General features: G+C 41.2%; 1 protein-coding gene across 3 annotated transcripts; it reads right to left on the bottom strand.

Annotated features, from left to right (window-relative positions):
• Positions 1-89: 89 nt before the first annotated feature.
• On the bottom strand, positions 90-23,409 carry rorc (RAR-related orphan receptor C). 3 transcript variants are annotated; one of them, XM_037075923.1, is made up of 14 exons: positions 23,161-23,409; positions 22,905-23,006; positions 17,608-17,694; positions 16,458-16,487; positions 7,230-7,315; positions 6,397-6,538; positions 5,954-6,304; positions 5,762-5,854; positions 4,596-4,717; positions 3,991-4,123; positions 3,782-3,889; positions 3,556-3,666; positions 2,397-2,506; positions 90-2,260 (listed from the first exon to the last, which is right to left on the bottom strand). In XM_037075923.1, the coding sequence occupies exons 2-14, from the start codon at positions 22,954-22,956 to the stop codon at positions 2,096-2,098; spliced, it is 1,590 nt and encodes a 529-aa protein (XP_036931818.1). In that variant the 5' UTR covers positions 22,957-23,006; positions 23,161-23,409; the 3' UTR covers positions 90-2,095. The 3 variants fall into 3 exon arrangements, with proteins under 3 accessions (XP_036931818.1, XP_036931817.1, XP_036931819.1); XM_037075922.1 differs by lacking the exon at positions 17,608-17,694 and having other exon boundaries at positions 22,905-23,004; XM_037075924.1 differs by lacking the exons at positions 16,458-16,487; positions 17,608-17,694 and having other exon boundaries at positions 22,905-23,004.
• Positions 23,410-24,877: the final 1,468 nt, after the last annotated feature.

Genomic DNA, 24,877 nt, shown 5'->3' with positions numbered 1-24,877 from the left:
TATCGTGCCATAACAGGAGCGTCTTCAGTCTTACACAACTGTCTGTATTACTCACTTCTTTCACAAACAAAGTCACCAGATCCGCTTTGTCTCACAGCTTCAGCAGTTTATTAAAAGATTTACATGGAATTATCTTCTTTAAAACATCAGCCGTTCCAGGAACAGGGAGGACTATATCCGGACACGCAGTACTTAATGCTGAAACCTCTCATCATTTCCTCTTTGCTCATGGCTTTATTCAAATATATGTAGACAAAACAAAAACACATACAGGTCAATTCGGAAAAAACAAAAGGAAAAGTTTGCACACAGAGGGAGAGACCTCTACTGTATCTCCACATGTTCTCTCTACGTTTAATGCAACATCTTTTCAGAGCTCAAAAGATAGAAAAAGCCTGTGAGGATTTATTCAAACACGAAGGATAAAAGTTTAGAGGTGCCGCCGCTTTGTCCGCGACAACATCAACCTGAGGAGAAACATCTCTCTACAAACACACGGACACAGATAAGCAGGATGTCTCTTGCTCTTTGGGCGTGTTGAGCACTAAATATGTACACAGATCATATTCAGCTCTAATTAGTCAGTTGGTTTCTGAGGTCGGCTCTCTGTTAGATAGTTTACTGGCATGCGTCACACTTGAAATCCACGTTTTGCTTTTTAATCGCTCTGAGCAATTAAACAACACGTTCCTGGCTGTTCCCAGCATTTGAGTGACAAGGAAGAGCAAAGAAAACAGATCGTGTGGGTCAAGAAATATATTTCACAAATATGCATGTACCATCCATCAGCCTAATGTTTACTTTCCTCTGCCACGCTTCAGCTTCACAGGAAGTCAACTCTGCAAGACAAAGTTTCTCTGACTTTCCCAGTTGTTGCTCTGACTGATTATTCTTACATCACATGAACGCACTATTCATGCACGAAATGTAGCAGCGGGTGGACAGATTATGGACAAAGTGTAGTGTGGTTGATAATTCATTAAACCACAGGAGGTCTCATGACCCAGATATTAACATGACAGGTGAAACAAACCTAAAAGAATAAAATGAGATGGTTTACGCAAAAAATATTTACATGTACATATTTAGTAAGACAGTGATTTTTCAATCCTGTCCTGCATGTTTTTCGATGTTCCCCTGCTCTGGCACACAGAAGTCATAAGAATGGGTCATTATCAGGCTTCAACAGAGCGTGATGACGAGTTCACTGTAGTCATTATTTTCAATTTGTCTCATATGTCATCTGGGTCACGAGATTAAAAGCCCTGATGAAGACCTACTGCGGTTTAACACATTATCAACAGTCCCAGGATTGCGTCCTTGTTGAAAATATAAACTTTCGGGACATACTGAGCACATGAATAGACACTGGGAACATTGATAATATTACGTGTGTACATAATATAATTATTTTGATTATGTAACGTTCTTATTTTGTTCCTGTAATGTGATGTTTACTTCTACAGGGAGAAGCATGATAAGCTTCCTGTGAATTTCTTTTTGTCTCTGCCTGCACACTTGCTGTTCTTCTATGTTTCTTTCCTTGTGCCTTAACTTGTTGGAGTTATGTTTAACTTGTTATGTTTTTAGTTATTGTGCAAACAATGGAATCAAGTGGATTGAAACTAATGGCATTCACAACTTTTGAAAGCCATCTTTTAATTTGACTGGTGGTCAATGTTTCATACTGTGAACGTACGTTGTCAACGACCACACTGTCTGACTGTCCCTGACCGCCTCTTTGAATCTGTATGTCTGAGCACACTGTGACACACTGCCACTGCAACTGGAGAGAATCACAACAGCACATCCTGAAAGACAACGAATCCCACTGACAGTGTGTCAAAAGAAAACAGCAACAAAACACATGTTCCCTGGAATAATCAAAATAGTTTTAAGCTATGAAAATATTTGAAATTCATTTAGTTTTTACACAATCTACCAAAAAAAAGCTCTGCTGGGTCTCATACGACTCTAAACACGCTATGATTACTGTGATTTTTCTTATTTTCATTACTAGAAAAATAGATTCTGTCAGGAAGAAATAATGAGATATAAATGCTCTCTTAATGATTGTGCGTGTGTGTGTCCATCATCAGTGAGTGGTCCCCGGCAGCAGCTCGGCCTCAGAGGCGAACAGCTCCTTGTACAGCGGAGGGAACAGTGAGTGAGCAGTGAGCGGGTAACGCTGACTGAACCAGCGCAGCTTCTCCATGTGCATACCGCACAGCGAACGCAACTCTGCCATCTTCTGGTACAGCTGCAGGGAGGACACAGACACTTTTATACTCTGCACGGCAGTAAGGAAGGTGCAGGTCAACTAACAGGGTTTGCGTTTCTATTAGCCAATCAGAGGGCTAAAGAGAATGTATCTGCGTCTAAACTGAGACATGTACCTTGTGCATTAGACTTTCTTGGTTGTCTCGGTGTAGAATGTGTGTGAGTCCTAACTCCACGCTTCTTTGCACTCGCTGAACCCTGCCTCTATCCTCCAGACATGGACGGTCTGCACAGAAAGAAAAAGAAAAGTGAAGACAGTTTTTTTTTTTTATCACTCTACAGCTGTGTGAACTGTCCTTGTTCATGTGGTCTGTTCAAGGTCCCACATTCATTTTCAGGTCTCAACTTTTTTGGGGTTGTTTAACTGCTTTAATGCTCAAAAAAAAAAAAACCCACACCATTTTTCTCATACTGTCTATTGCCGCAGCCCCTCTGTTCATGGTCTGTCTGAGAGTGCCTGCCTCTTTAATGCCTCTCTTCCAACCAGCTCAGTCTTATCTGATTGGTCAGCTCTCACAGGCCTGAGCAGGCACCCTCGTAGCACATTTCTGCATCAGCTCTGTTACTATGTTTGCAACAAAAGCTGTGCTGGGGGTGTTGCTAAGGGCGGGGACTGCATAACTGGGACGCCACAACTTTACGGAAGTCTTGAGGGTTTATTTAATGGTATACTTGTGACTATAGGTGGTGTGCTTTTTCTATGTGGACTAAAAGATTAGATACTGTCACAGTATTTGTATAGCACCCAACCCTGCTTTTATGATCAAAAAACAGATGGAAATCTCACTTTCTACAATATGGGACCTTAAATATTACCATGTTTATTAACAACCACTAGAGGGCAGAGTGGCTAATTGTGTGGGAATAAAAGCAGCAAAACATAATGGAAAATATGCAAAAAGGCTTGTGTTTATCAAAACGTTGTCTGATATTTGTCTACTGAACGCAGGGACCTTAAAAAGGGTGAATATTTCAGAATGATGTATCATGTTTGTTATTAGCTTAATTCAGACCACAATTAACACTGTTCTCTCAAAATGTTAACTGTGTGGTCTGAAAGATGATAGGCTCACTAGATTTAGCAATCAAGAATGATCAGTTTAAATATGTAGACGAGATAAATCCCAGAGGATAAGAAAAGAAAAGTCAACAAAATAAAAAGTCAAATGGAAAATAAAAGGCTTTAAGTATGTTGTTCATCCACTGACACACATCTGTTTCAAACACTGAGGAACAAAATGCAGCTTAACTGAGAGACAGGTGAGATGATCTTACCTGTGTTGATCAGCACAAGAGCACTGAAGAGAGCGATCTGGTGCTCAGTGAGCTTCAGAGCACACATGTTGTGAGCAAACTCAAACACGGCTGTGATTAAATCACCACATGCTGCAAGAGAAGAAACCACAGAGCACTGATAAACCACCATATTTTTATTTTGTGCTGAATGCACAAAAGGTTTCCGAGCTGCCTTCGTGCTTCATTGTGTCGACAAATTCCTCACCCAAAGACTTGAAGACTTCGGCTCCGGCAAACTTCCCGTCAAAGAAGACAGTGTTGTTCTCTGTGTTGAAGAACCGACTCATCCTGACCAGCACCACCTCCATGGAGCCTGAGCAACAAAAAAAAATGGAAGAAAGAGATTGGTTAAAAAGAGAGATATGAAGTATTTTGGACTGTAAATGAAGGTGTCTTCTTGTAGAGTAAACTCACCAGTCTTCAGGAGAGCGATCTGGTCATTCTGGCTGAGCATCCGGAAGCCCGGGATGTGTTTTGCGAACTCCACCACATACTGCACTGCATCTGTGAGCCGGATGGCACAGTGCTGCCACATCTCATCAACTGACTGAAAGTGAAAATATGTAGGAGAAAAAAGATTTTAGGGTGAGATACGTTAGCATCATAACTGTCAATTCAACCAAAATTGAACGCATCCCACATAAGCTCACCCCCTCTGTCATAACCACTCAGCTATACCTCTAATTTAGAACATAAAGTATTATATTTTGTTTTTTACTGTAATTGTAGCATACTTGTATGCGCTAATGAAAGGTCGTTTTTTTGAGGATCAGAAAGGTCATTAAACTTGAATTGAACATAATCATTCTGTGGGATCAAAGAGGGAGAAGAAGAGGAGGGGGAAAATGACAAAACAAGTTCTTTCAGTTTTCTCTTTGATGAATCAAAAGTAGCCTCAGCCTCAAGCCATCTGAAATGACATGTTATGCTTTGAGACTGCATAACTGAGTAATGTCACACAAATACAAAGGGAGTGTGAGAGCCAAAAAAAAAAAAAAACAGCCGTCAGGTTGGTATACTTTGTTCTGGTAGGTTTGGATCTCCTCTCTGCTGAACAGCTTCCATCGGAGAGCCTGCAGCTCCTCCACTCGGTACTGGCTGGTCTCTCTGTGGGAGCGCACAATGCTGGCACACAGCTCATCTGAAGGCAAACACATATAATATTAAATATACAACACACATATCTTCAGGTATGGAAGCCAAGGAGGGACATACTTCCAATATTTTTTTATGCCAATTTAATTGTTATTAATCTGAGCAAATAAGGTTTGTTATCATATGAAAATCTTGGGGATAATTCACGTTGTTATCTGGTGGAGACCAGATTTGGAATTTCTCGACGTAACAAGATAATAATCATGAAAAAGCACTGGGATCTTCAAAGCAAACCTTATAAACTCTTACTGTACTTTTGCCATTACTTGTAAGCATGTTTTCCCTGGTTGGGTATTTGAATGGTACAGTAAAGTCTGTTGTTAAACAGGTAAGAATGAAGCACGGTCTGATGCGTTGATCAGTATCTATGAAAGCTGGCATGCCATTCCTGATCTTTGATAAACATTTCAAGTTAAAATTGGAAACAATCTTTTGTTCTCTCATGATACAATGTTGATTGTCTCTTTATCTTGAGAAAACAACGCTTATTTCCTTGAGATAATGAAATAATTAACTTTATATTGAGATAATGACATTAAAGGAGACATATTGTGCTCATTTATCTTACGTTACTACTGGTTTTTACTAACAGGCTTACATGCTTTAATGGTAAAACACATTCCGTTTTAGCTACTGTCTCTTTAAGGCCCCCCACTTCTCGTCTCCTTTGATTGGTCAACTCACAAATGCCTGAGCCAGCACCCCTAACAACAACAGGGCAGTTGGGCTTAATGAACTCTTAAATGCCAAACTAGCTGCTAAAATATGCAAATGTATGACATGGTGACATAGTGTGAAGTCACAGAATTGAAGGCAGGACTAGTAATGAGGCGTTTCAGGAGCAGTGTTTTGCTGACTTTGACATTTTAATTTTCAAGATCTTTTACATGCACTTGAACATACAGCATATAAAACACTGAGGGAAAGGAACAAAAAAACTAAAAAGCACAAACAATAGGTCTCCTTTAAAAAAAATCAAGCACAGCTGATTTCAGCTTTTGTATGTTTGCCCAGTGTGCTGTTTACTCACCCATGTTTCTCAGAGAGTGAGGATAGAGGCTGTAAGGGTCCTCCAGAGGATTGTAGGCATGAATTGCCATCCCATCATGAGATGTTTCAAACCCTGACGTGAGCAAGAGAAACAGACAGAAAAATAAGGAACAGGCAGAAGAGGATGGAAGGGAATGGCACGCAGTGAAGTGAGTACACACGAGTGCCTCACCTCGTATGTCGGGGTGACCACCGTTGTCCCCCCTCCCCTGGGATCTCGATGTGGGAGAGACACCTGAGCCTCGGTAGATCATACTCGACACCTGCGACTCGCTTGGGGAGCACACCAGGTAAGGGTGCATTTCAACGGCGTAGGGCAGTAGATCGGCGTCACCGCTGAAGGGGTAGGCCATGGGCTGAAGGAGCTGCGGGGAACGTTCTTGGCGGGCCTTGGTGGGGTAGGACAAAACAGACTGGGTGTCTCCCTGTAGCTGCTGCTGTTGCTGCTGCTGCTGACGGTGTCTCTCCACCTCAGCGATCAGAGAGTCCCGCTGACGTTTGGACATCCGGCCAAACTTCACAGCTGCGGAAGGCAAAAAAGCGTACATACGGAAATAAGCAAATGCTAGATGAAGGATTAAGTTTGTCTGCGTGTCTGTGTGTTTTTCCTCTCACCATCTCTGCTCATGCCCTGCGCCAAGCACTTCTGCAGACGGCAGTGCTGGCAGCGGTTGCGGCTGGCCCGGTCGATCTGACAGTTGCTCTGCCTGGAGCATGAGTAGGATACAGTAGGCAGCTGGCTACGCCGGAAGAATCCCTGAAGAGTGAACAGAGACCAGCAAAAATAGGGTTTTTGAGCCAGACACAAATAAAGACTCTTGAGATCCCTTAAAGATTTTTTTTTAAAACGCGGAGTATGACATTTCTGCTGCTTGGGATACCTCAATTAAAACCAATGAGAGACCAGTAATAATGTCACAAAGTAGCACGTGATCATGGGAGCTGCTGTCTTCATAGTTGAAGAGCCACTATTTGCTGACTGTCCATAAAACTATAGTGTCTGGCGACAAAATGATATGCACCAGAACCTCGGGCAAAACTGTGGATTTCTCGAAAACATTATTGGAAAAATTTGAGATATTCTAAGTTCACAACTCAGCAAAATATGGTCTAATTGTTTTTAGACATTTTATTGTAGAAATGCTATGCTTTATATCTTGACCAGGACATGTAGTTAGCTAGCAGGACATAAAAATATAGCTATAAAAATAAAAATTGTGTAAAACCACTGAATGAAATTTTTACATTTTGGGTTTTGTGCTTTAGAAGTGCTGGTTGGAGGATGTTACAGTGTTTCCCCACGTTAGCAGGTTTTGTGCTAAGCCAAGTTATCAGGCTGCTAGAATACTGAATGGACACACACTGAATGTGCGTGTATGTGTGTGTGTGTGTGTGTGTGTGTGTGTGTGTGTGTGTGTGTGTGTGTGTGTCAGACCCTGCCATCTCACCTTGCAGCCCTCACAAGTGATGACTCCATAATGCACTCCAGAGGACTTATCACCACAGATCTTGCAGGGGATAACTTCAATCTGGGCTGAGCACACAGAAGTAAAAGTGGTTATTGACACATTCAGACGCAGCTCTGAAAACAATTGAAACACACATACCAGCAAGTAGCATCCAACAAGGAGTAAGTTTGTCATTGTCAATCAGTTCAAAGATACGTGATCTTGAGCTAAATTGCCCAACAGCTGACCTGATGAGTATCAGTACCCCGTAACTTTAGGATGAACTCATTACTTTATATAAATTTAATTGTCAGCTCGGTATAATCTCAATAAAGTGTAAGAATGCAATATCTAAATGCACGGTATGTAATTTCTGGCGCTATAGGGTCTCTTGGAGTGTTTAATGTACAATTCTTTAATTGATTTTAACAATATTGAAGAACTCCTTATAATTTCTGATTCATAAATCATTTTGATATTGACTAAAACATCACTCGCAACCTCCACAAAGCAACGCGTGTGCCTGTTAAAGTAAAACATGCCACCATCACAATGACACTGCATGTTTTTTTACCAAGAGAAGCAAACTGGAAATTGATTCCCACTGTGAGAACTCTGTGTTCTGCTGTACTTCCCCTTGAACATCTATCTGTTTTTGTGTGACCAGAGTAAACCAAAGGTAGTTTCCTCTCCAACACTTCTTGCCCTAATAATAAAAGAGCAAAATAACATCAAATATGACGAGGAGAGTCTTCTGAGGACGTGGAATATTTGCAAATGGAGTAAGGCGGAGAATATGAAGGTGTCAACCTCAGAGCGCTTTCAAGTGGTTGACTGGCTTCTCTTTCACTCTGAGTGTCCCTCTTTCATGTCACTTCTTTCTTTGTGAATCCTTCTCTGTCTCGCTCATAAAGGACACAGCTGCCAGTAATGTACTCTCTCCTTCATCACTGCCAGTAACCGGCCATCCCCCTCTCACCTACCTCCCCCCCTCCCCCACCCTCTCATGCCCCTGATCTCTGCGAGCTCTCACACCCCTCAGTCTTTCTGCAAGGTGGACATTTTTCTGTCAGAACCAGACGTGTACAATGCATGTCGTCTGGGCGCGCGGGGAGTTTTTAAAGCATCCCCAATGAACCGATAGGGGCCTGTGCATCGCAAGCTGCGTGATCCGCATTTGCGTGACGCTTTTATGAATGATGATACTCATCCAGGAAGCAGATCATGCACTATTTTGATTTTGTTCGCTATTATCTCTCTTTTTATCTGTCATCTCCTCTCTTCCTTCCACAGATGCACTGATGGTGTGACAGTTACGTCTGATGCTTATAATAAGCAGCAGTATTTCCGTGCATAACTGTGTCAGATTTGTTCACAAGTGTGTGTGTGTGTGTCAGTGTGTCAGTGTGTGCCCTCTTTTTGCGGTGCCACAGGGATCACCTGAAGGCTCCTGAGGAGGACAGGAGGTCTGAGGTAAAACACACTTTTTGGATGTATACTTCGAGCAGCAGCATGTACGATAAAGCAGAAACACTCTCCGCTGATCGGACGGCGACTTGCTACCTATGGAGCTGATTGATTAACCTCAAGATTCATCTCAAGATAAGGATTTCACAGATTTAGACAAAATACTGGAATACTGAAATAAAGCCTCCCTTGGAAGACGAAACACGCCCCTTCAAACTCAGCTTCATGCAACATTTTATTCATTATTGGGTAAAATAAAGTTGCTGAGCTGCGACTATGATTGTGTTTCTGTCAGCAGTGCAGGATAGGTGGAGAGTACATGAGTGGTCTCTTTTTTTCACTATTTCAGTTCTGATTGTCAACCTCAAACAACAGGAAATCCACCGAGACCCACAACCTTTCACTGTTCATGTTGACACGCACGCACACACAAACAGCAATCGCACACACACCGCTCCCTCAACAACTTTCCATACAATCATAGCAATGATAATTCTCAACTGGGCTGAGATAACAGCATGCTATCTAAAGCAGCATAGCATTAAGCAAAAAATAATAAAAACACCTGCAAAACAGTGTCTACAATCTTCCTTTGTTCACTTGTGAGTGTGTCAGTAGACTTTTTGAGTACAATTTTGAGGTACTTGTACTTTACTTTTCTCCTACTCTATACTTCCACTCCAGGAGGCACATAATGTACATTTTGCTAAACTACATTTATTGCTAAATCTAGTTGCTATTTACTAGATTACACGTTGCATGTTGTAATTACAAAAATTTTCCACATTAAAGTGTGTTTACAGGTCATGGAGAGTACTACCGCATATGTGAAGAAAGTAGTATAAAGCGTTTTGTGGCTCCAGTGGAAGCTGCGTGTGATCTGATAAATTGCCTCCAGCGATGTCGCTCAGTGGGCTAGTTGCATTGTGGGTAATGTAGGCACAGGGTTTTGATACTGGTCTGTATTGCACCCCTACAACAATGTAACACAGTTTACGAATAAACAATCAAAATTAATACCCCAGGAGATATATGCAGTAGTGCTCCCCAAGACCTGCAAACACACTGTATTGTATAAAATTGGTTGAGGTGCCCTTTTAATGTATCTATCTTATTGGCAATCTAGAAAAAAAAAAGAAGTAATTGGCCAGACTAAATTACATTTCTTTAATATCAGATACCTGAAGACTTGTGTTCAATGCTACAAAAAATAAATAATTGACTGAAATCAAAGTGATACTTTCACACGATAGCTTTACTTTCTCTCAAATCTGAATTTTGGGTACTCTTTTCTTATAACACTGGTGGAAAATTCACTGCAACAGAGTCTACAATCAGCTGCTGAGAACTCTTTGTGTGTCACTTGGGTATCTCTGACCACAGGCCTTGACCGATCAAACCCATAATCTTCTGGTGTCTGTGCGTGTGAGAGATAAAAAAATACCCAAAAAAGAACCAAACCACCTTCATTTCTCCTTTTAGTGGTTTTCTCAGAGACAGAGTAGGGGCTATAATATCCAGCGCGCAATAAAGCTCGAAGATGAGTGCTTGAAAATACAAATACATGTGTGTTGGAACTAAAAGTAACTGGACTTTTTAACTGCCTTATGCCTAAATAGCTAATATCAGTGTACAGCCGTGTGGCAGGCCTGCTCTACGGCTCAACATGACCCAAATAATGACTATTTTGCTCGCTGCATTATGTCAGGGCTTAAACTTAACAATCACTGAATATTCTATATTTCCACTGCATCCTTGAAACACCCTATATTATGAAACCAACCATAATCACACCACACAACATTGTGTGAATGTCTTCATACTGAAGCATGATCATGTAGGGAAATCAATCAATCAGATGGATTTTAAAATTCTGGATCATTCTATATCATTCTAGGATGGATAAACCATGTGCTGGATGATGTTATAAGCAGTGGAGAGGTTTGAGCACAGTAGATGGAAATACTCTGGTCTGTCAGACGGAATAAAAGAGTGCCACCTTCCTCCCACGCTTCCGCATACAAAGTATACCAAGGCACCGCCGCATGGAGATGGATTGATTTATTTCAATCATCACTCCGAGTTATCAATGACTTCTTAAAAAAGCAGCATTTGTCTGCGCCGACATACAACCAGCTAAGGCATTGCTGTATAAACACAAAGGTTTTAGTGCGATGACTTTCTAATGAACGCGGGACAGGAAAAAAAATCAAATTCTCAAGCTTGGTGATGATTTAAAAAAAAAAAAAAAAAAAAGAGTGCTTCATCATGACGTTTTTAATGCGTTAAACGACAACAGCCCGAGAAAGAGTCATCAGTGTGCATCATTTTAAATAAGCAAAGCATAGTTCCAAATATCAAACACTGATTTCACAGTTTCAACCCAGAAAGAGTTTCTCTCCACACTCAGTACTTTTGTGTATGTGCGTGTGTGTTTGTATGTGTGTCGGTGGGCGGTGTGTGGTGCGGGGAGTGAGGAGGTGGACGATACAGGTTGCCCCTCTCAACTCCTTACTCTTTGCCTGAAATCACCTTGTCAGCAGTCTTTTCTTTGCACTGTAAACGGACAAAAAACCTCAACTTTCCTGTGACGGAAGCTTACCTTTAGTACACACGCAAGCAAGACTGCAAACAAAGTGTGTGTACACGACTCACACCCTTATGCGCACATACACACACTCACACAGACACACAGAGATTAACAAACAAGTTGGTTAGTCTCTCTCTCACACACACACACACACACACACACACACAAACTGTTGATCAATCCCAAACTTCTTCTTAAAAACACACATGTGTATATAAATACATGCAGGGTGCGAAAGGCTTTCTGTCAACTGATTAATGGATAACAAATGTTAAAATTTTACCGAAGAGTCAGTCGATTTATTGGCTGGTGAGTGAAACAGATCCACCAGCCACCTGCATAATTTACTAGCATCTGTTGAAAGGTGCTTATTTAGTGTCCTGCATTTAACATTTACAATCATTTTATTCATCCATGGCACCACCTTCTCATAACTGAGGTAATGTGATTTTAAAATAATGAAATCATTTATTTAATTTCATTATGGTTAATGATAAACATTTTTTTAGGGGGATTTTTTCTCTCCACTGTATTGATTAATATATCAATATAACTATACTATACTATATTTTAATTTAGCATGTTACTGAGCCAGGATGTTAAAAACATCTCAGCGTTTTTTGTTTGTTGTTTATATAAATGATCAAACAACGTTTGGTCAATAAACACAGGTGTGTTTTCTATCGTATCAGAATTTATCAAGTGAGGGAAAACACGTTATCGTGAAATATTTGTAGTCACCAAAATAAACTATCACACATAATTATAATACACATAAAATCGAGGCTTTTCTTTTGTATTTGCCATCCATATTCAGCAAATTAAAGGTAAATGTACCAAATCCAAATTCTGATTCATCCGTCCAGTCACGCAAAGCGAAATTGCATCTGTTAAATCTTTAAAAATGACTCTGACTTGCCAACACAAAATCAAATTATGCCTGTCAGAAATTATTTCCTTTATGAAAATCCAACATTTAAGACTGCAATTCTATCAAAATAACTGTTGTCTGTATTTTAGGATCTAGTTTAGAAAAAAAAAAAACAACAACAATTTGAAACAAAAAGAAATTAAATAAATATGACTTCTAATATTGACGAGCTACAGAATTGTACTGAAAAGTCAGACGGCGCTCGTCGGCCTTAAATATTTCGTTACCGAACATTTCCGGACACGTATATATTTCACAGCTTCCTACGGGTCTACGAGTGTTAAATACTGTGAGAACTCCATCGCCACTTAGTTTCATTCATTATTTGACAACAACAGAGTGAGAAAAACTACCTATAGAACGATGTCTCAGAAAATTATCAAAGCTGATCTGAACACTAATAAGCATCGCATTTATCATCTTCTACTTTGAAGTGTGGCTGAAGTTGGGGGTGTCTGAAAGAGGCAATGTTTTGACAACGGGTATGAATCAGCTCAACTGTTCTTTTTACCATATTTTTCGGGGGGGAATGTGTCACCTGCGATTTTTGATGTTCGCTTTGATCTGAAGCCAAACGCTTCTGCTGCTTTTGGAAGTGCTCTGCAGGTTTGTGCACCCAGAGGAACAAGGAAATCCTTTGTGACAAAGAAGCTGTATAACAGTCGACGCAGGAATCCCCCCAACACAACAACAAAGCCATATGAATTCTCTGTGCGTAAATTCTGACGGCATCAAGCCCATTGCCGGCGTGTGACAGCAGAGAGAGTTAGACCATTAATTGTTCATCGCTGGGGTGAAGACACAAGTTGTATATTTCGCAGTGGGAGGCTGCTTTTCTCTCCCTCATGCGCACAGTATCCACACACAGCTGCAGGGCTGAGATATGCTTCATCTAGGCGCCATCTAACAAGCAGCTGCAGATCTGTGTGTGCGTGTGTGTGTGTGTGTGTGTGTGTGTGTGTGTGTGTGTGTGTGTGTGTGTTGCAGGGGGGGTCGCGTGTAAGCGGCTTGCAAAGACGTTATTTCTCATGCCCTTCTCCGCTCTGTGTGTCGTCTATTTCAGCTCTGTCAATTCTGAAGTACTTTTTAAAACAATTCAAATTCTTTATCACTTTGATGATCACATTTTCTACAATCTCATCAGCATTTCCTCTGCATCCTGTCTACTGTATGTGTGTGGAGTCAGTCCATTCAAACTGATGCACTGCGGTTGCGAGGCATCCTGTTTTCCTGTCTCTTTCGGTTTTAAGTTGGTTAGTTTTTCAGTGGAAGTGTATTTGCAAAAAAAAAAAAAAGGGGGGGGTTTGCAGCATCTCAAACGTCATCTTATGACCCGGCTCTTGGGTCTTAATTGACTTTCGTTTTGTTACTCAGATTACTTACAATGGACATACGGTTACCGCAGACAAAACACAAATGGCGGACATCTGTTTCTTCACAGTGAACCGTTTTTTTAAACGACTTATTGCCCCCCGATTCTCAGCATCTTGAGTCGCCTCAGCCTGTTGCCTGAGGTGCACTGTACATGTGGGAGTGAGACAGCGGGTAAAAATATCTGAGACGTGATTCAAATCTTAAATGCATCAAAGGGAGCTCAAAATTGAGTCATGTTGCCAAACCATAAGACTGAAACGCATATATCGATGTGAACGTAAACCAACAGTCATACGATCATGAACTCTGGAGAGAACCTGAATTTCAAAACAAACAAGAACATCTGTCTTCTTAAGGTATGCTTTAAAACTCAGAGAGCCTGTGTGTGTGTGTGTTTGTGTGTGTGTCTTTAAGATGCTATCTGGGAAGCAGTACGAACCTACTAAAAATATCCTTGGTTGATTCAAGCTTGAACTTTAATTGAAACGTCAAAATCGTTTTATAAAATTGCTTGACATAAGCGCATAATAGTGCAAATATGGAGCAAGTTTCACTGTTTAACCAGGTGTTACTTCAAACCTGAAGTAAGAAGCTTAATCGCAAAGTCTGATAACGTTCAAAAAGACGGCGACACGATTGAAGACGCAGGTGTCGCAGTCTGCACTAAAACAGTTATTTCGGGGACTTGGCAAAAGCTAAAAACAGTTTTGAACCAGAAGGTGACATTATTAGACGTCTTGAACACACAGCGGTCCATCAGAAGCAGTCATATCATCGCTTAGAACAATCGTAAACTATTAAACCTGATGCTTTGGAGAGAAACTTTGCCAAAAAAAAAAAAAAAAAAGCATGCAATTGATCTTATTAATAAAATATCTTTGATTGTGCTTCCCCCCACCGCACACACACACACACATACACACATACACACATACATACACACTAAATAACTTAATCCCTACCTCGCATCATCCTCACTCCTCCACTCGTCTTAAGACGCTTGTCCCACTTTCACAATCTCACTTTTCCTCTCACTTTGTCTTTCTTTTCACACACTTCTTTTTTTCTCTTCACACCACCTATCAGTCCTCTCAATCTTTTCTTCTCTTTTCGTCCGTCCTCTAGCAAAGCCGGGTCAGGTGCTCTCTGCAGCTTTAGCACACATATTCAGACTTTTGAGTGTCAGTCACCGCCTCACCTTCCTCATCTGTGTGTGTGTGTGTGTGTGTGTGTGTGTGTGTGTGTGTGTGTGTGTGTGTGTGTGAGAGAGAGAGAGAAAGAGAGAGAGAGAGAGAGAGAGAGAGAGAGAGAGAGAGAGGAGAGAGACACAAAGAAAAAGGGGGGGCTGTCCCCTCGCCTGGCTTCTTTCTCAAGGTACTTTTTCCTCATACCTTTGTTGTTATCCTTCACCCCCTCACTCGACACCACACATCGAAAAAAATTGCCTGATACTGTCTGGCACCTTTTAGGCTCTCCCTGAGAATTTAAGACAAATCATTCTCAACAGGGATGACTAAGAGATGATGCAGTAGATCTTATCTCCACTCAAAGTCACACGTATGATTTCCATCTAGATTTTTGAGGTTGCTGATCTTCTGATGCACACGGGTGTGTTTCAGACAGTAATAAGAAAATACATTGAGATTGTGAAAGTCACTAAATACATTTTCTTCCTAACTGGCAGTGAGAGCAATGAACTGAGTACAGATAAAGGTCCCTCAAGTGTATCCTTTAATCAGGCTGAGCCCAGTCACCAGGACATTAAACCAGGTCGGTTAACATTTCAGCAAAACGTCAGAGGTTGAAATTTATACCAGACGTGGCAAATCGCGTTCTTATCAATAGGTGGAGAGGAAGGCGGTGGTGACATTACAAGCCACACGGCTGCCAAACGGAGGACTGCTGTCGAGTGTGTGGGGACATCTGCGGGCATTTTTTGTGGAGCCCAAAAGCGTCAATTTTTCACGGTAAGGCGGACCATCTCCAGCCGTTACTGTGGTGACCAACACACAAATTGTAAGTCAAACCATGTTTTCTTCACCCTCACCAAGTGTTTTTTGTGCCTAAACCTAAGCAGAGCATAAGCATTGTGACAAGAGCGAAATGTAAAGTTGCAACCTCAAGTTTAAACTTTTTTGTGGATTTGCAGAAACACACTTAACTAACATTTCCCTCCCTCCACCTGTAGTACCTCCGTCCTTACTGCTAACCTCCAAAACAAGACCGTTAGTTAAAAACTCTGTTCCATCTGGTTTTATGTGCATTCGTTTAGCAACAACAATCAATACAGTCGTTATTATTCACGCTCGTTTTAATATCACACCACCTAACCTGAAGGTTGGCGGAGTGTTACACGCAGCATCGCTACTGTTGATAACCCGCCCAGGTGTACTAAAGCTGCGGCAGAAAGTGTTAAACCAAAGAAGTTAAAAAAAGACAAGATGCTATCGCTGTCATCTGCACTCAGATGCCAAAGTGCCAAAGCCAGAGGAGTTGTATTTTCATCACTGTGTGTGTGTATGTGTGTGTGCGCGCGTGTGTGTGGTGGTGGTGGTGGGGGGGGGCAGCACAGGTGCAACACACAGCACCTAATAGCCCAACTCCAGTGACACCACAGTGCTTGTGTGTATGTGTGTGTGTGTGTGTGTGTGTGTGTGTGTGTGTGTGTGTGTGTGTGTGTGTGTGTGTGTCTGTTGCTTCACAGGTGCAATGTTGTATGTTCGCTAACTATGAAGTTTACCACAATGCATGCACAAATATCTAGCACAAACACAAGCAATGTCATCACCACACGCAGACACACATGCATGCTAACACAAACACACACACACACACACACAGATGCAGAATCTCATGGAGAACTTACTCAAATGAGTCTTCTTGGACACGGCTCCTCCTGAAGGTAGAGAAATGGAGGAAGTGAATAAAAAAATACACACAAAACAGGATTACAGATGAGCTCCAGAGGTGAATATTTTAGAAGCAGAAACATAAAGATGCAGTGTAGTCGTAGGCTTCACACGTCAGACTGAAACTGGGGCTAAACCCCACACTGAGCCCCAGATTACAACACTGTGCGACTTATTTATTAAAGAGGGTCAGATTTTACACCAGCCGGTCTTACTAAATGAAGCACATTTAGTCAAGAACTGTTTCTAAATGCTCGTATTTATATCCTCTGCTACTTAACACTTCTGCTGCATGACATTATAGTTACCTGACACCTAGAGTATAAAACATTATAAATGAGCACATTGCTTTCCCAAGGCCCGGAAAGTTCCCTCATCCATACTCATCCATACCAGCCACCTAAATACGCCTGTTTTTTTGTTCAACAGCATCCTAGGATTGTTCCCCCGAGATATAAGTTAACATGTTGGAAAAAGTCCAATCTTGAAAAGTCATACAAAAAGGAGAAAGTTTTGGGGGAAATCCATTCAGTAGTTTTTTGTGTAATCCTGCTTGCAAACCAACCAATCATCAAACAATTGGTAAATCTTTACTTTTTTTTAAATACTTAATTTACTTACATAATTGTACTTTATGTTCCCAAGACTTCTGCTTCTTTAAGGTCCAATTTGATAGGAAAATTGATTTTTGAGTCTCATTCTCAACTTGTCAAGTACAGACAGCGTTAGTTGGAAATGATTCAAAAATCAACTTTTCTTTCAAATAGTAACCTTCAAATATAATTCTAAATGAGGGACACAAATTTGTATAACACCATTATTGTGGCCAAATGAATTCATAATAATGATATCACAATAAAAGAAAATCGTTATTAGTCAAAGTCATCATTAACTTTGTTTACGGTGTGTTTTGACTTTTTTTGTGTAACAAAAAGAAATAAGAGCTGTACTAAGAAACAAAAGATCCACCCTGCACACTATATTATCATTAGAGTATATTTAACACATTACCAATATTCAAATTTTGTGTTTCTTCACAATATTACATCTATAAATCAGGACACCGCTACGCTAACAGGATTTTCATGTAACACTGCTTTTACTTACTGTAATCCGAAATACTTCCTCCACTAGTGAAACCTGCACTGTAGCAGGGTGAGCTTTGCAATGAAACACCATGCCCACGGTACTGAACTGTAAATCAAGCGCAACATCAAAACCTTAAAAAAAAACCATACAAATGAGCACATCACTCCACGGTCATCTAACTACGTGTAATCATGAAAGGTACTTAGATTGCTTTAGTGATTACGCAAGGTGTTAAAGAAGAGCAACTGAGACAGAAAGCCACCCCAGATTCAAGTCAAACTCAGGCTACGACAGATTCAGCCACGATTAAACTCATTGTCAAATCCTTAATGACAGTTTGGACCAAGGTTTGCAGCACACAGTGCATTTTGGGCACGTTTTCCAATGAACGAAGGCCTGTGTACTGATAAGAGGCCTTACTGATTAAATTAGGAGATTCTATTTACACCGGTGGGTGTCTGTGTGATGTTTGTGTGACTCTCAGGCACCCACACACACACAGGAGATGAAGGCAGAGGAAGGTGGGTGTCTGTGAAGCAACAGGTCCTCTTTCTTGTCTGCCTGTTTGACCACAATTGTGAGAAAGTCGAAGATGCAGTCGGTGTGGGTAAATGCGTGGAGGGTCTGAACCAAGGGGTTTATTTCTGTGCGTATGTGTGCGCGCGTGTCTGAGAAACAGAGAGGTTTGAAGGCAGGTGAGATAAGTATCAATGGAAGATGTAGAGCTAGCCGGCCTTTGTCTGGCGCCTGATCAGGGCCTCTGTGGTTTCCACTGTTTTCCTCCCATCATCAAATCAGTTTTGCTTCATAAGCAGAAACCATGGAATGAAAGCAGAGCGATGCACGCACACGCGGAAAGTGCAAAGAAATTTCAACACTAACCGAGCGAAGGGGATTGCTAAATAAAAATGAAAACGATCCACACGTTGAACGAGACTTTTTGAACTACACGTGAGCTTCGTTTCCAAACTGAGAGCGATCCTTTTTTCTGAATTTTAAAATGTTTCCATGATCCTGAGGGTCTTTGAGCTAAATAAATATGTTGAACATTTACAAAAGCGAAGCATTAATAGGATTTCAGGGGGAAGTGTGAAGGCTGGTTTCATTTGTTATCGGATTTCAGGGGGAAGTGTGAAGGCTGGCTTCATTTGTTAATTTATGAAAATAATTTGTGAGATCTTTTTTTTTCCTCTGCTAATTACTGGACCCTCACTTTGAAGGTTAAAGCTGTTGGTTTCGTTCTTTGTAACACAGATGAGCCATGTTCAATGAGTCAAGCTCACCTGCATCACACTGAATTTCACACTGAGCCACTGTCATTTGCGAAACATGTTATTAGCGTAACATTTTTAAGGTATTATAGGTGATCTCTGCGCAGGGTGGAATAAACGGTTGTGGTCGGTGGTTGGTGGTGGAAAAATAATCTCACACAATCACCACCATCGGCTTCCATACAAACTAAATGCAGCACGTACACACCTGTCAGCCAGACCATAAATGTACCACCATTTACACACACACACACACACACACACACGCACACACGCACAAACAGACACTCGCTATACACGACCCTGGTGATTACAGAGGCACAAACATCACCACTGCTCATCAGTCAAAATCTCACTCACGTCTCTACACTGGCTGCTGAAGTGACAGTTGCTGCGTTACATAACAGCACTGAAGACCGCTGAACCCAGAGAGTAGTCTGACCAATGTGCCTGATTATAAATCCGACACATACAGCACAGAAACAGAGACAAAATGTTTACAGTGAAGCCAGATGATGATGATGATCGAAACCAGCCCAAAACAAATGTAGGAAAAAATGTACAAAACAAAAAGAGAAAATGAACATAGCGTAGTGATTACTTGAAAAAAAAAAAAAAATACACAGGTATACATTCAGATGAGAGCAGGCCTGTTGAAGCAGGTCCGGATTATTGAATATCTGACAGAAATTGTAATTATCGTTCAGTATCTTGTGCTGATTCATAAATAAATTCACAGATTCATAAATAATAAAGAAATAATAAATGTGGCTCAGCACTTAAAAGGATCGATAATTTTAATCAATCCATAAATACTGTATATTTGCAGTCAGCGAGGGGAAAATAAATGAAATGTTCTGTATCTTTGCTTAAGATAAGATTTTTAAGAAGACGAGGTCAAAGTGTAACAACCAAAAAGTGTGACATTAACGGCAGGATTCACAGCTTCAAGGTGTTTTTAGCAGAATGTCTTGTAGACCTGTGACAATGATTTACATGACTGAATAATAAGAAAATGTAGTAAGAAAAGGTATTATTGATCTGCTGATTCTTCTAGTACTTAATTCTGTTTACTCTCGCTGACTTGTGAATGCTGCTACGCACACACGCGCTGAAAAAAGCGTGGGTTTTGCAGGTGAGGAGACTCGAGCCGTTGTCGTGAGATGCCTATCTGCCATCTTATCGACTCTACTTCTTGTTTTATGTTTCTCTTTTTAGTTTGTTCCCAGCTGACTAGGGAAATATAGTTTTTACATTTTGAATGTAAATGTTGAAATTTGACCATCTTCACCGTCTTCTTTACAACTCGGTACTCGATTGCTTTTCAACAATGGCATCGCTGTCATTGCTGAAAAGAATGTTTAAATTTGAATCCTGACCTTTGAGTCACACTGAATCATGGATTGGAGAACTGTGACACCCCTTTTTATAAAATCAATGAGAAGACAGCTAAAGAGGCCAAATGCTTGACATCACTTTGATTTACAAAAAGCACCAGTATTTCCCAAATAAATGCAGAACAACATGTGTAAAAGACGAAAGGTCACTGAAAGACACCACAGACAGTTTGTATCCAACAATGTACAGGAACACAGTTTTACTCTACAGGAAGAAAGGGACAACAATGTGGAGCAGAACCAGAGATGAAACCGAGCGTTCGAGATAAATGAGAAGACACCCACAACAGCCACTAAAACCAAGACACTCATCACCTTCAGATGAGCCATCTCAGCAGTATGAAAAACTGCACAACCACACTGAAACTCCACTTTAACCAGATTAAAACACCATCACAGCAGTTCTGGGTCCTGATCAGTAAGCTCCTGGTGTTTTTTCTTGTTTTTTTTTTTTGTTTTTTTTACACAAACCTTTAACCCTTTTGCACCCATCCTATTTCCCTTCAAGAAGCATTGACATTGCCAAAATTGGCTTTCTCCACTTCCCGCTTTCCACAGTATCTTGCGTGTTATGTTGTTCCAGCTCAAGATCATTTCAGACAAATTTCCCCCAAAGTTACCCCGTCATATTTGGTATATTTGGAAACTTTGGCACTCTAAAAAAAAAAAAAAAAGAAAATTGTGTGGGTGGTTTGGTTGCACAGTGCGAATTTTACCAATGTTGAAGGACTTTAAGTGTTTTTTGGCATTGTATATATGAATCTGTATTTACCAGCAGTGCAACCGAGTATATCTCCTTGACTTTTTCTATCAACACTGAAGAGAGCTGAAGCCAAATAAACAACACATTTAATACCACAACATGTTTTCTTTACTTTTAGTCCTATGTTATGTTTCTGTTTCCCTTGTGATTACATTTCATTTCAAATATTCAAACCACTTTATGATATCATAAAATATCATGTAACTATATGTAACTAAACACATTTATCCAAGTACCGTCCTTAAGCAAAGTTTTGATGTACTATTTTCACTTTTCTACTAAGCTACTTGTTACTGTCTCTCTACTACATTTTTAAGGCAAGTATGTACTCCCCCATATTCATTTAAATAACTTGAGATACTGGTTACTTTTCAGATTGCAGTCCGCATAATTCCATAATCAGAACAATTCTAAATACTGGATTCAATAATTGGCCAGGCTGATGTACATTTATGTGTAATTGTACTTTTACTTTTCCACTTTTACTTTTTAAACTTGGTACATTTATTGCCATACACCTTGTATACTTAAGTCATTTTATATCAGATATGTATACCTATCTGTGTGGATGCATCTCACTCTGCCAAAGTAATATTTTTGTATGCTATCTTTGCTTTTACAGTATGACTTATGGGTACTATTTAAAATACTGGCTATAATAAATACTTGATGAAATCTGATTGTGTCTGTTATCTTTCTCTCTAATGATTATACTGCTAAATCATTCATTAAGTGCTTTGCTTTAGTAAACTTTGCTGCTGACACTTTTCACATTTTTTTTTTAATGTAAAATAATATAGTTCCCAGGAAATTGTGTCTGGAAAATATCACCACTGTTGAGCTATTTAGTTACATGCCTCTTTCAAGGTTTGAGAAGTGGCAGAGGTATCAATGGCAGACATCTCAAAACTGGGGGAAAATAAAACTGAAACTGTCTGCGCGTCTCAGTGTTACTGTCACTGACGAACTGATCAAGTGTCATTCAAAATGTTCGGCTCTCCTACATTAACAGCAGCCTGCCATTCAGTTGACCGCGTGATTACACCTGACGAAATAAAACAGAAACTTCCAAGCTTATTTGTGTACATGTATCAGCAAACACCTGACACACGTACCTCAAGAAAAATACATAATCTCTGTTTGTCCTGTATGTTTATCTCTATATTTATACTGCAGTACAGTGCACTGCTGTGTTATAGGATGACAAATAAATAAACCTTCATCCTTGAACCTTCTAATGGAATATTAATCCTATGTTCACTCATGATGCCATGTTAATTGCATGCACTGTCTTTTCTTGACTCTGCACCTCACATCTCTCAAACTGAAGCATCGATGATGACGTTCATCCTCGGTGCAGCAGCGCAGGTGAGCTCTGGCACACTGTCTCGCCATGCCATGAGAGCAGTAGTTAAGGTGTGCAGTAGGTCTCTGTGGCAGAGGCAGCAGGTGTCTTATCCTGAGCGACTGCCAAGGGTTTGATTTTAGCCGGGGAGAGGCCTTGAATAGAACAGCATTGACCAAAAACAGAAGCAGAAATAAGAACTAATCCTTGGGGATTACTCCGGTTTACTGCCATTCTTACGAACTCACAGCACCTTACCCACACTCTGGTGAATGAGATGAGGAGGGTAAGACGGATGAAAGAAGATAATAGTGTACACAGTGAGACACAAAGTCAGCTGGTGGAGGACAGGTGGGCAGGAGTGGGGAGAGAAGGGCATGCTGGGAGATCAGAGGGCCATGAAATCACACTTTAGAATATAAATAGGACACATTATTTATTATTTAAATCAGCACCCGCCTTGCATCTTGCAGGTGCGTTACATTTCAAGTAGAGCAGTATGAAATGCAGAATCAAACCTCAGTGATGGGTCCTCTTACCTCTTTTGATGGGGTTGTCTGCTAGGGGCGCGTCAGTCTCCTCATATTCCATAACTCTCCTGTCAAAACACTGGGTGGCCCTACACTCACACACTCTCACCTCTCAATCGCACACACACACACACACACACACACACACACACACACACACACACACACACAAACCACAAACGACTCGCTATGTCAGTCTGTTTTTAAACTCCACCTGCCGCCATTTGACTCGCGCTGGAGACAAACACCGGAGCTGTCACACTACCTGTTGGTCGTTTCTAGCGCCCGGGCCGGCGCAGGCATTTGAAAACATGCAGTGCCATCTTCGCCTCCTTCCTGTCCCTTTACAGCGGCTCCAAGAACCCGCTCGTCATCTCCTCTGACCCTCTCTGCCTCGTCCAACAGTACACCTCCTCTTGTGCGCTTGTTTCGAAATAATTTAATTCCCCCCGAGGCGGCAGCAGCACAGAGGAGAGAGTGCAGCTGCACCGGCCGGCCGTTCACAAGCCGTGCGCCCTGGCCTCCTCCCCCCCCCCTCCCCGTCCTGCGCTCTCTGTGCGCCCTGACCGTCCCGGGCTGTGGAGAGTTATGTCACCGGCTGTTACGTAATAGCAGCGGATCGGGTTTTGCTTTGTAGTGCTCAGTTGAGAAATATAATCCCATGTTGCTGCCACAAATTTCCGCCACACTAATCGAGAAATTACAAGGAGACGTTGAAATTCCGGCGCAGGTTTGACCTTTTTACCTCACCAATAGTGGGTAGCAACACATTTAACACGGATATAAACTCCTGTTCTCGCACCAGAGGCTTGCTCGAGCCAGCTGCGGGGGGGTCTGCACGTGTAATACACGCAGGAGAGTGTTTTGATAATGCCACGCAATGGGTCATTTTAACTGAGGAAGGGAAACAACTGCAGACACAAAGAAAACGATGAATAATCGATATGTCTTCTCGGTTTACATCACTGTGCTGAACGCTCCTCTGAGACACACATGCTGAACGGCCAATACAAGGAAAGGCCTCTTGCTGAAGTCTTCGACGTCAGAGGCAAATGTTTTACTTTCTACTGCGTTTCATGGATCTAACAGCTGGAGACACTGCTTTCTTTGGAGGGTTGGACTTAAAGGGCAACTCCACCTTTTTCACATAGGCCATTAAAGTGTATTTACAGGTCTTGTAGTATGCTACTGCGTCATCAAAAAGAGTGGCATTAAGCCTTTTGTGGCTGCAGAGGAAGCTGCATGTAATCTGATCAATTGCCTCTTGTGATGTCACTCAGTTACTAATAACGCTTTTCAACCAAAATAAGCAGATCTACACAGGTTTTTTTTTAAATGTGCCGTAAAAATCGCCTACTGAGCCTATTCCCCACCTCACCACCGCAAGGCAGTCTGTCCGGGATTTTTATCTGAAGCGTTACAATGAACGTCACTTACGTCGCGTTTCATGTCATAAATGCATTGGAAACAGCTGTAACAGAAGAGAAAACAACAATAGACCCATTGTGAAAGAAGTGTCTGTAAAAATAATTATTTTGGGCGTCACAACCACCGTGAAATGATTCAATTTACTGTCATAATTTGAGCCATTCGGCACAATAACATTTGGAAAGTGTAAAAGAGCTGCATAGTTTTGCAAAGTTTTGTCCCCATTCAAGTTAGCTGGGCGCTACACCGGGAGTTCTCTGGCTCGGTCGGCTGTCAAGGGATTTTCACAGGCGGGAAGTCGATTTATATTGGCTGCAAACACCACTGAGAAGCAGAATTTAACATGTATGACACCTTTAAACCGTCCACAATGAGCCCAACAGTGTTGTATGAGTGCAATGTTAGACTAGTCGACTGCTTTTCAAAACCTGGTGCCACTGCATGACATCACTCGAGGCAATCTATCAGATAACATGCAGCTTCCTGTGGAGCCACAGAAGTTATTTTCACATATACAGTTGTACTCCCCAAGACCCATCAACACACTTTAAAAT

Source organism: Acanthopagrus latus, chromosome 17 (genome assembly GCF_904848185.1).
Source record: "Acanthopagrus latus isolate v.2019 chromosome 17, fAcaLat1.1, whole genome shotgun sequence".
NCBI lineage: Eukaryota > Metazoa > Chordata > Actinopteri > Spariformes > Sparidae > Acanthopagrus > Acanthopagrus latus.
Note: the sequence above shows the minus strand (reverse complement) of the source record. Positions and strands in the feature narration are given on the sequence as shown.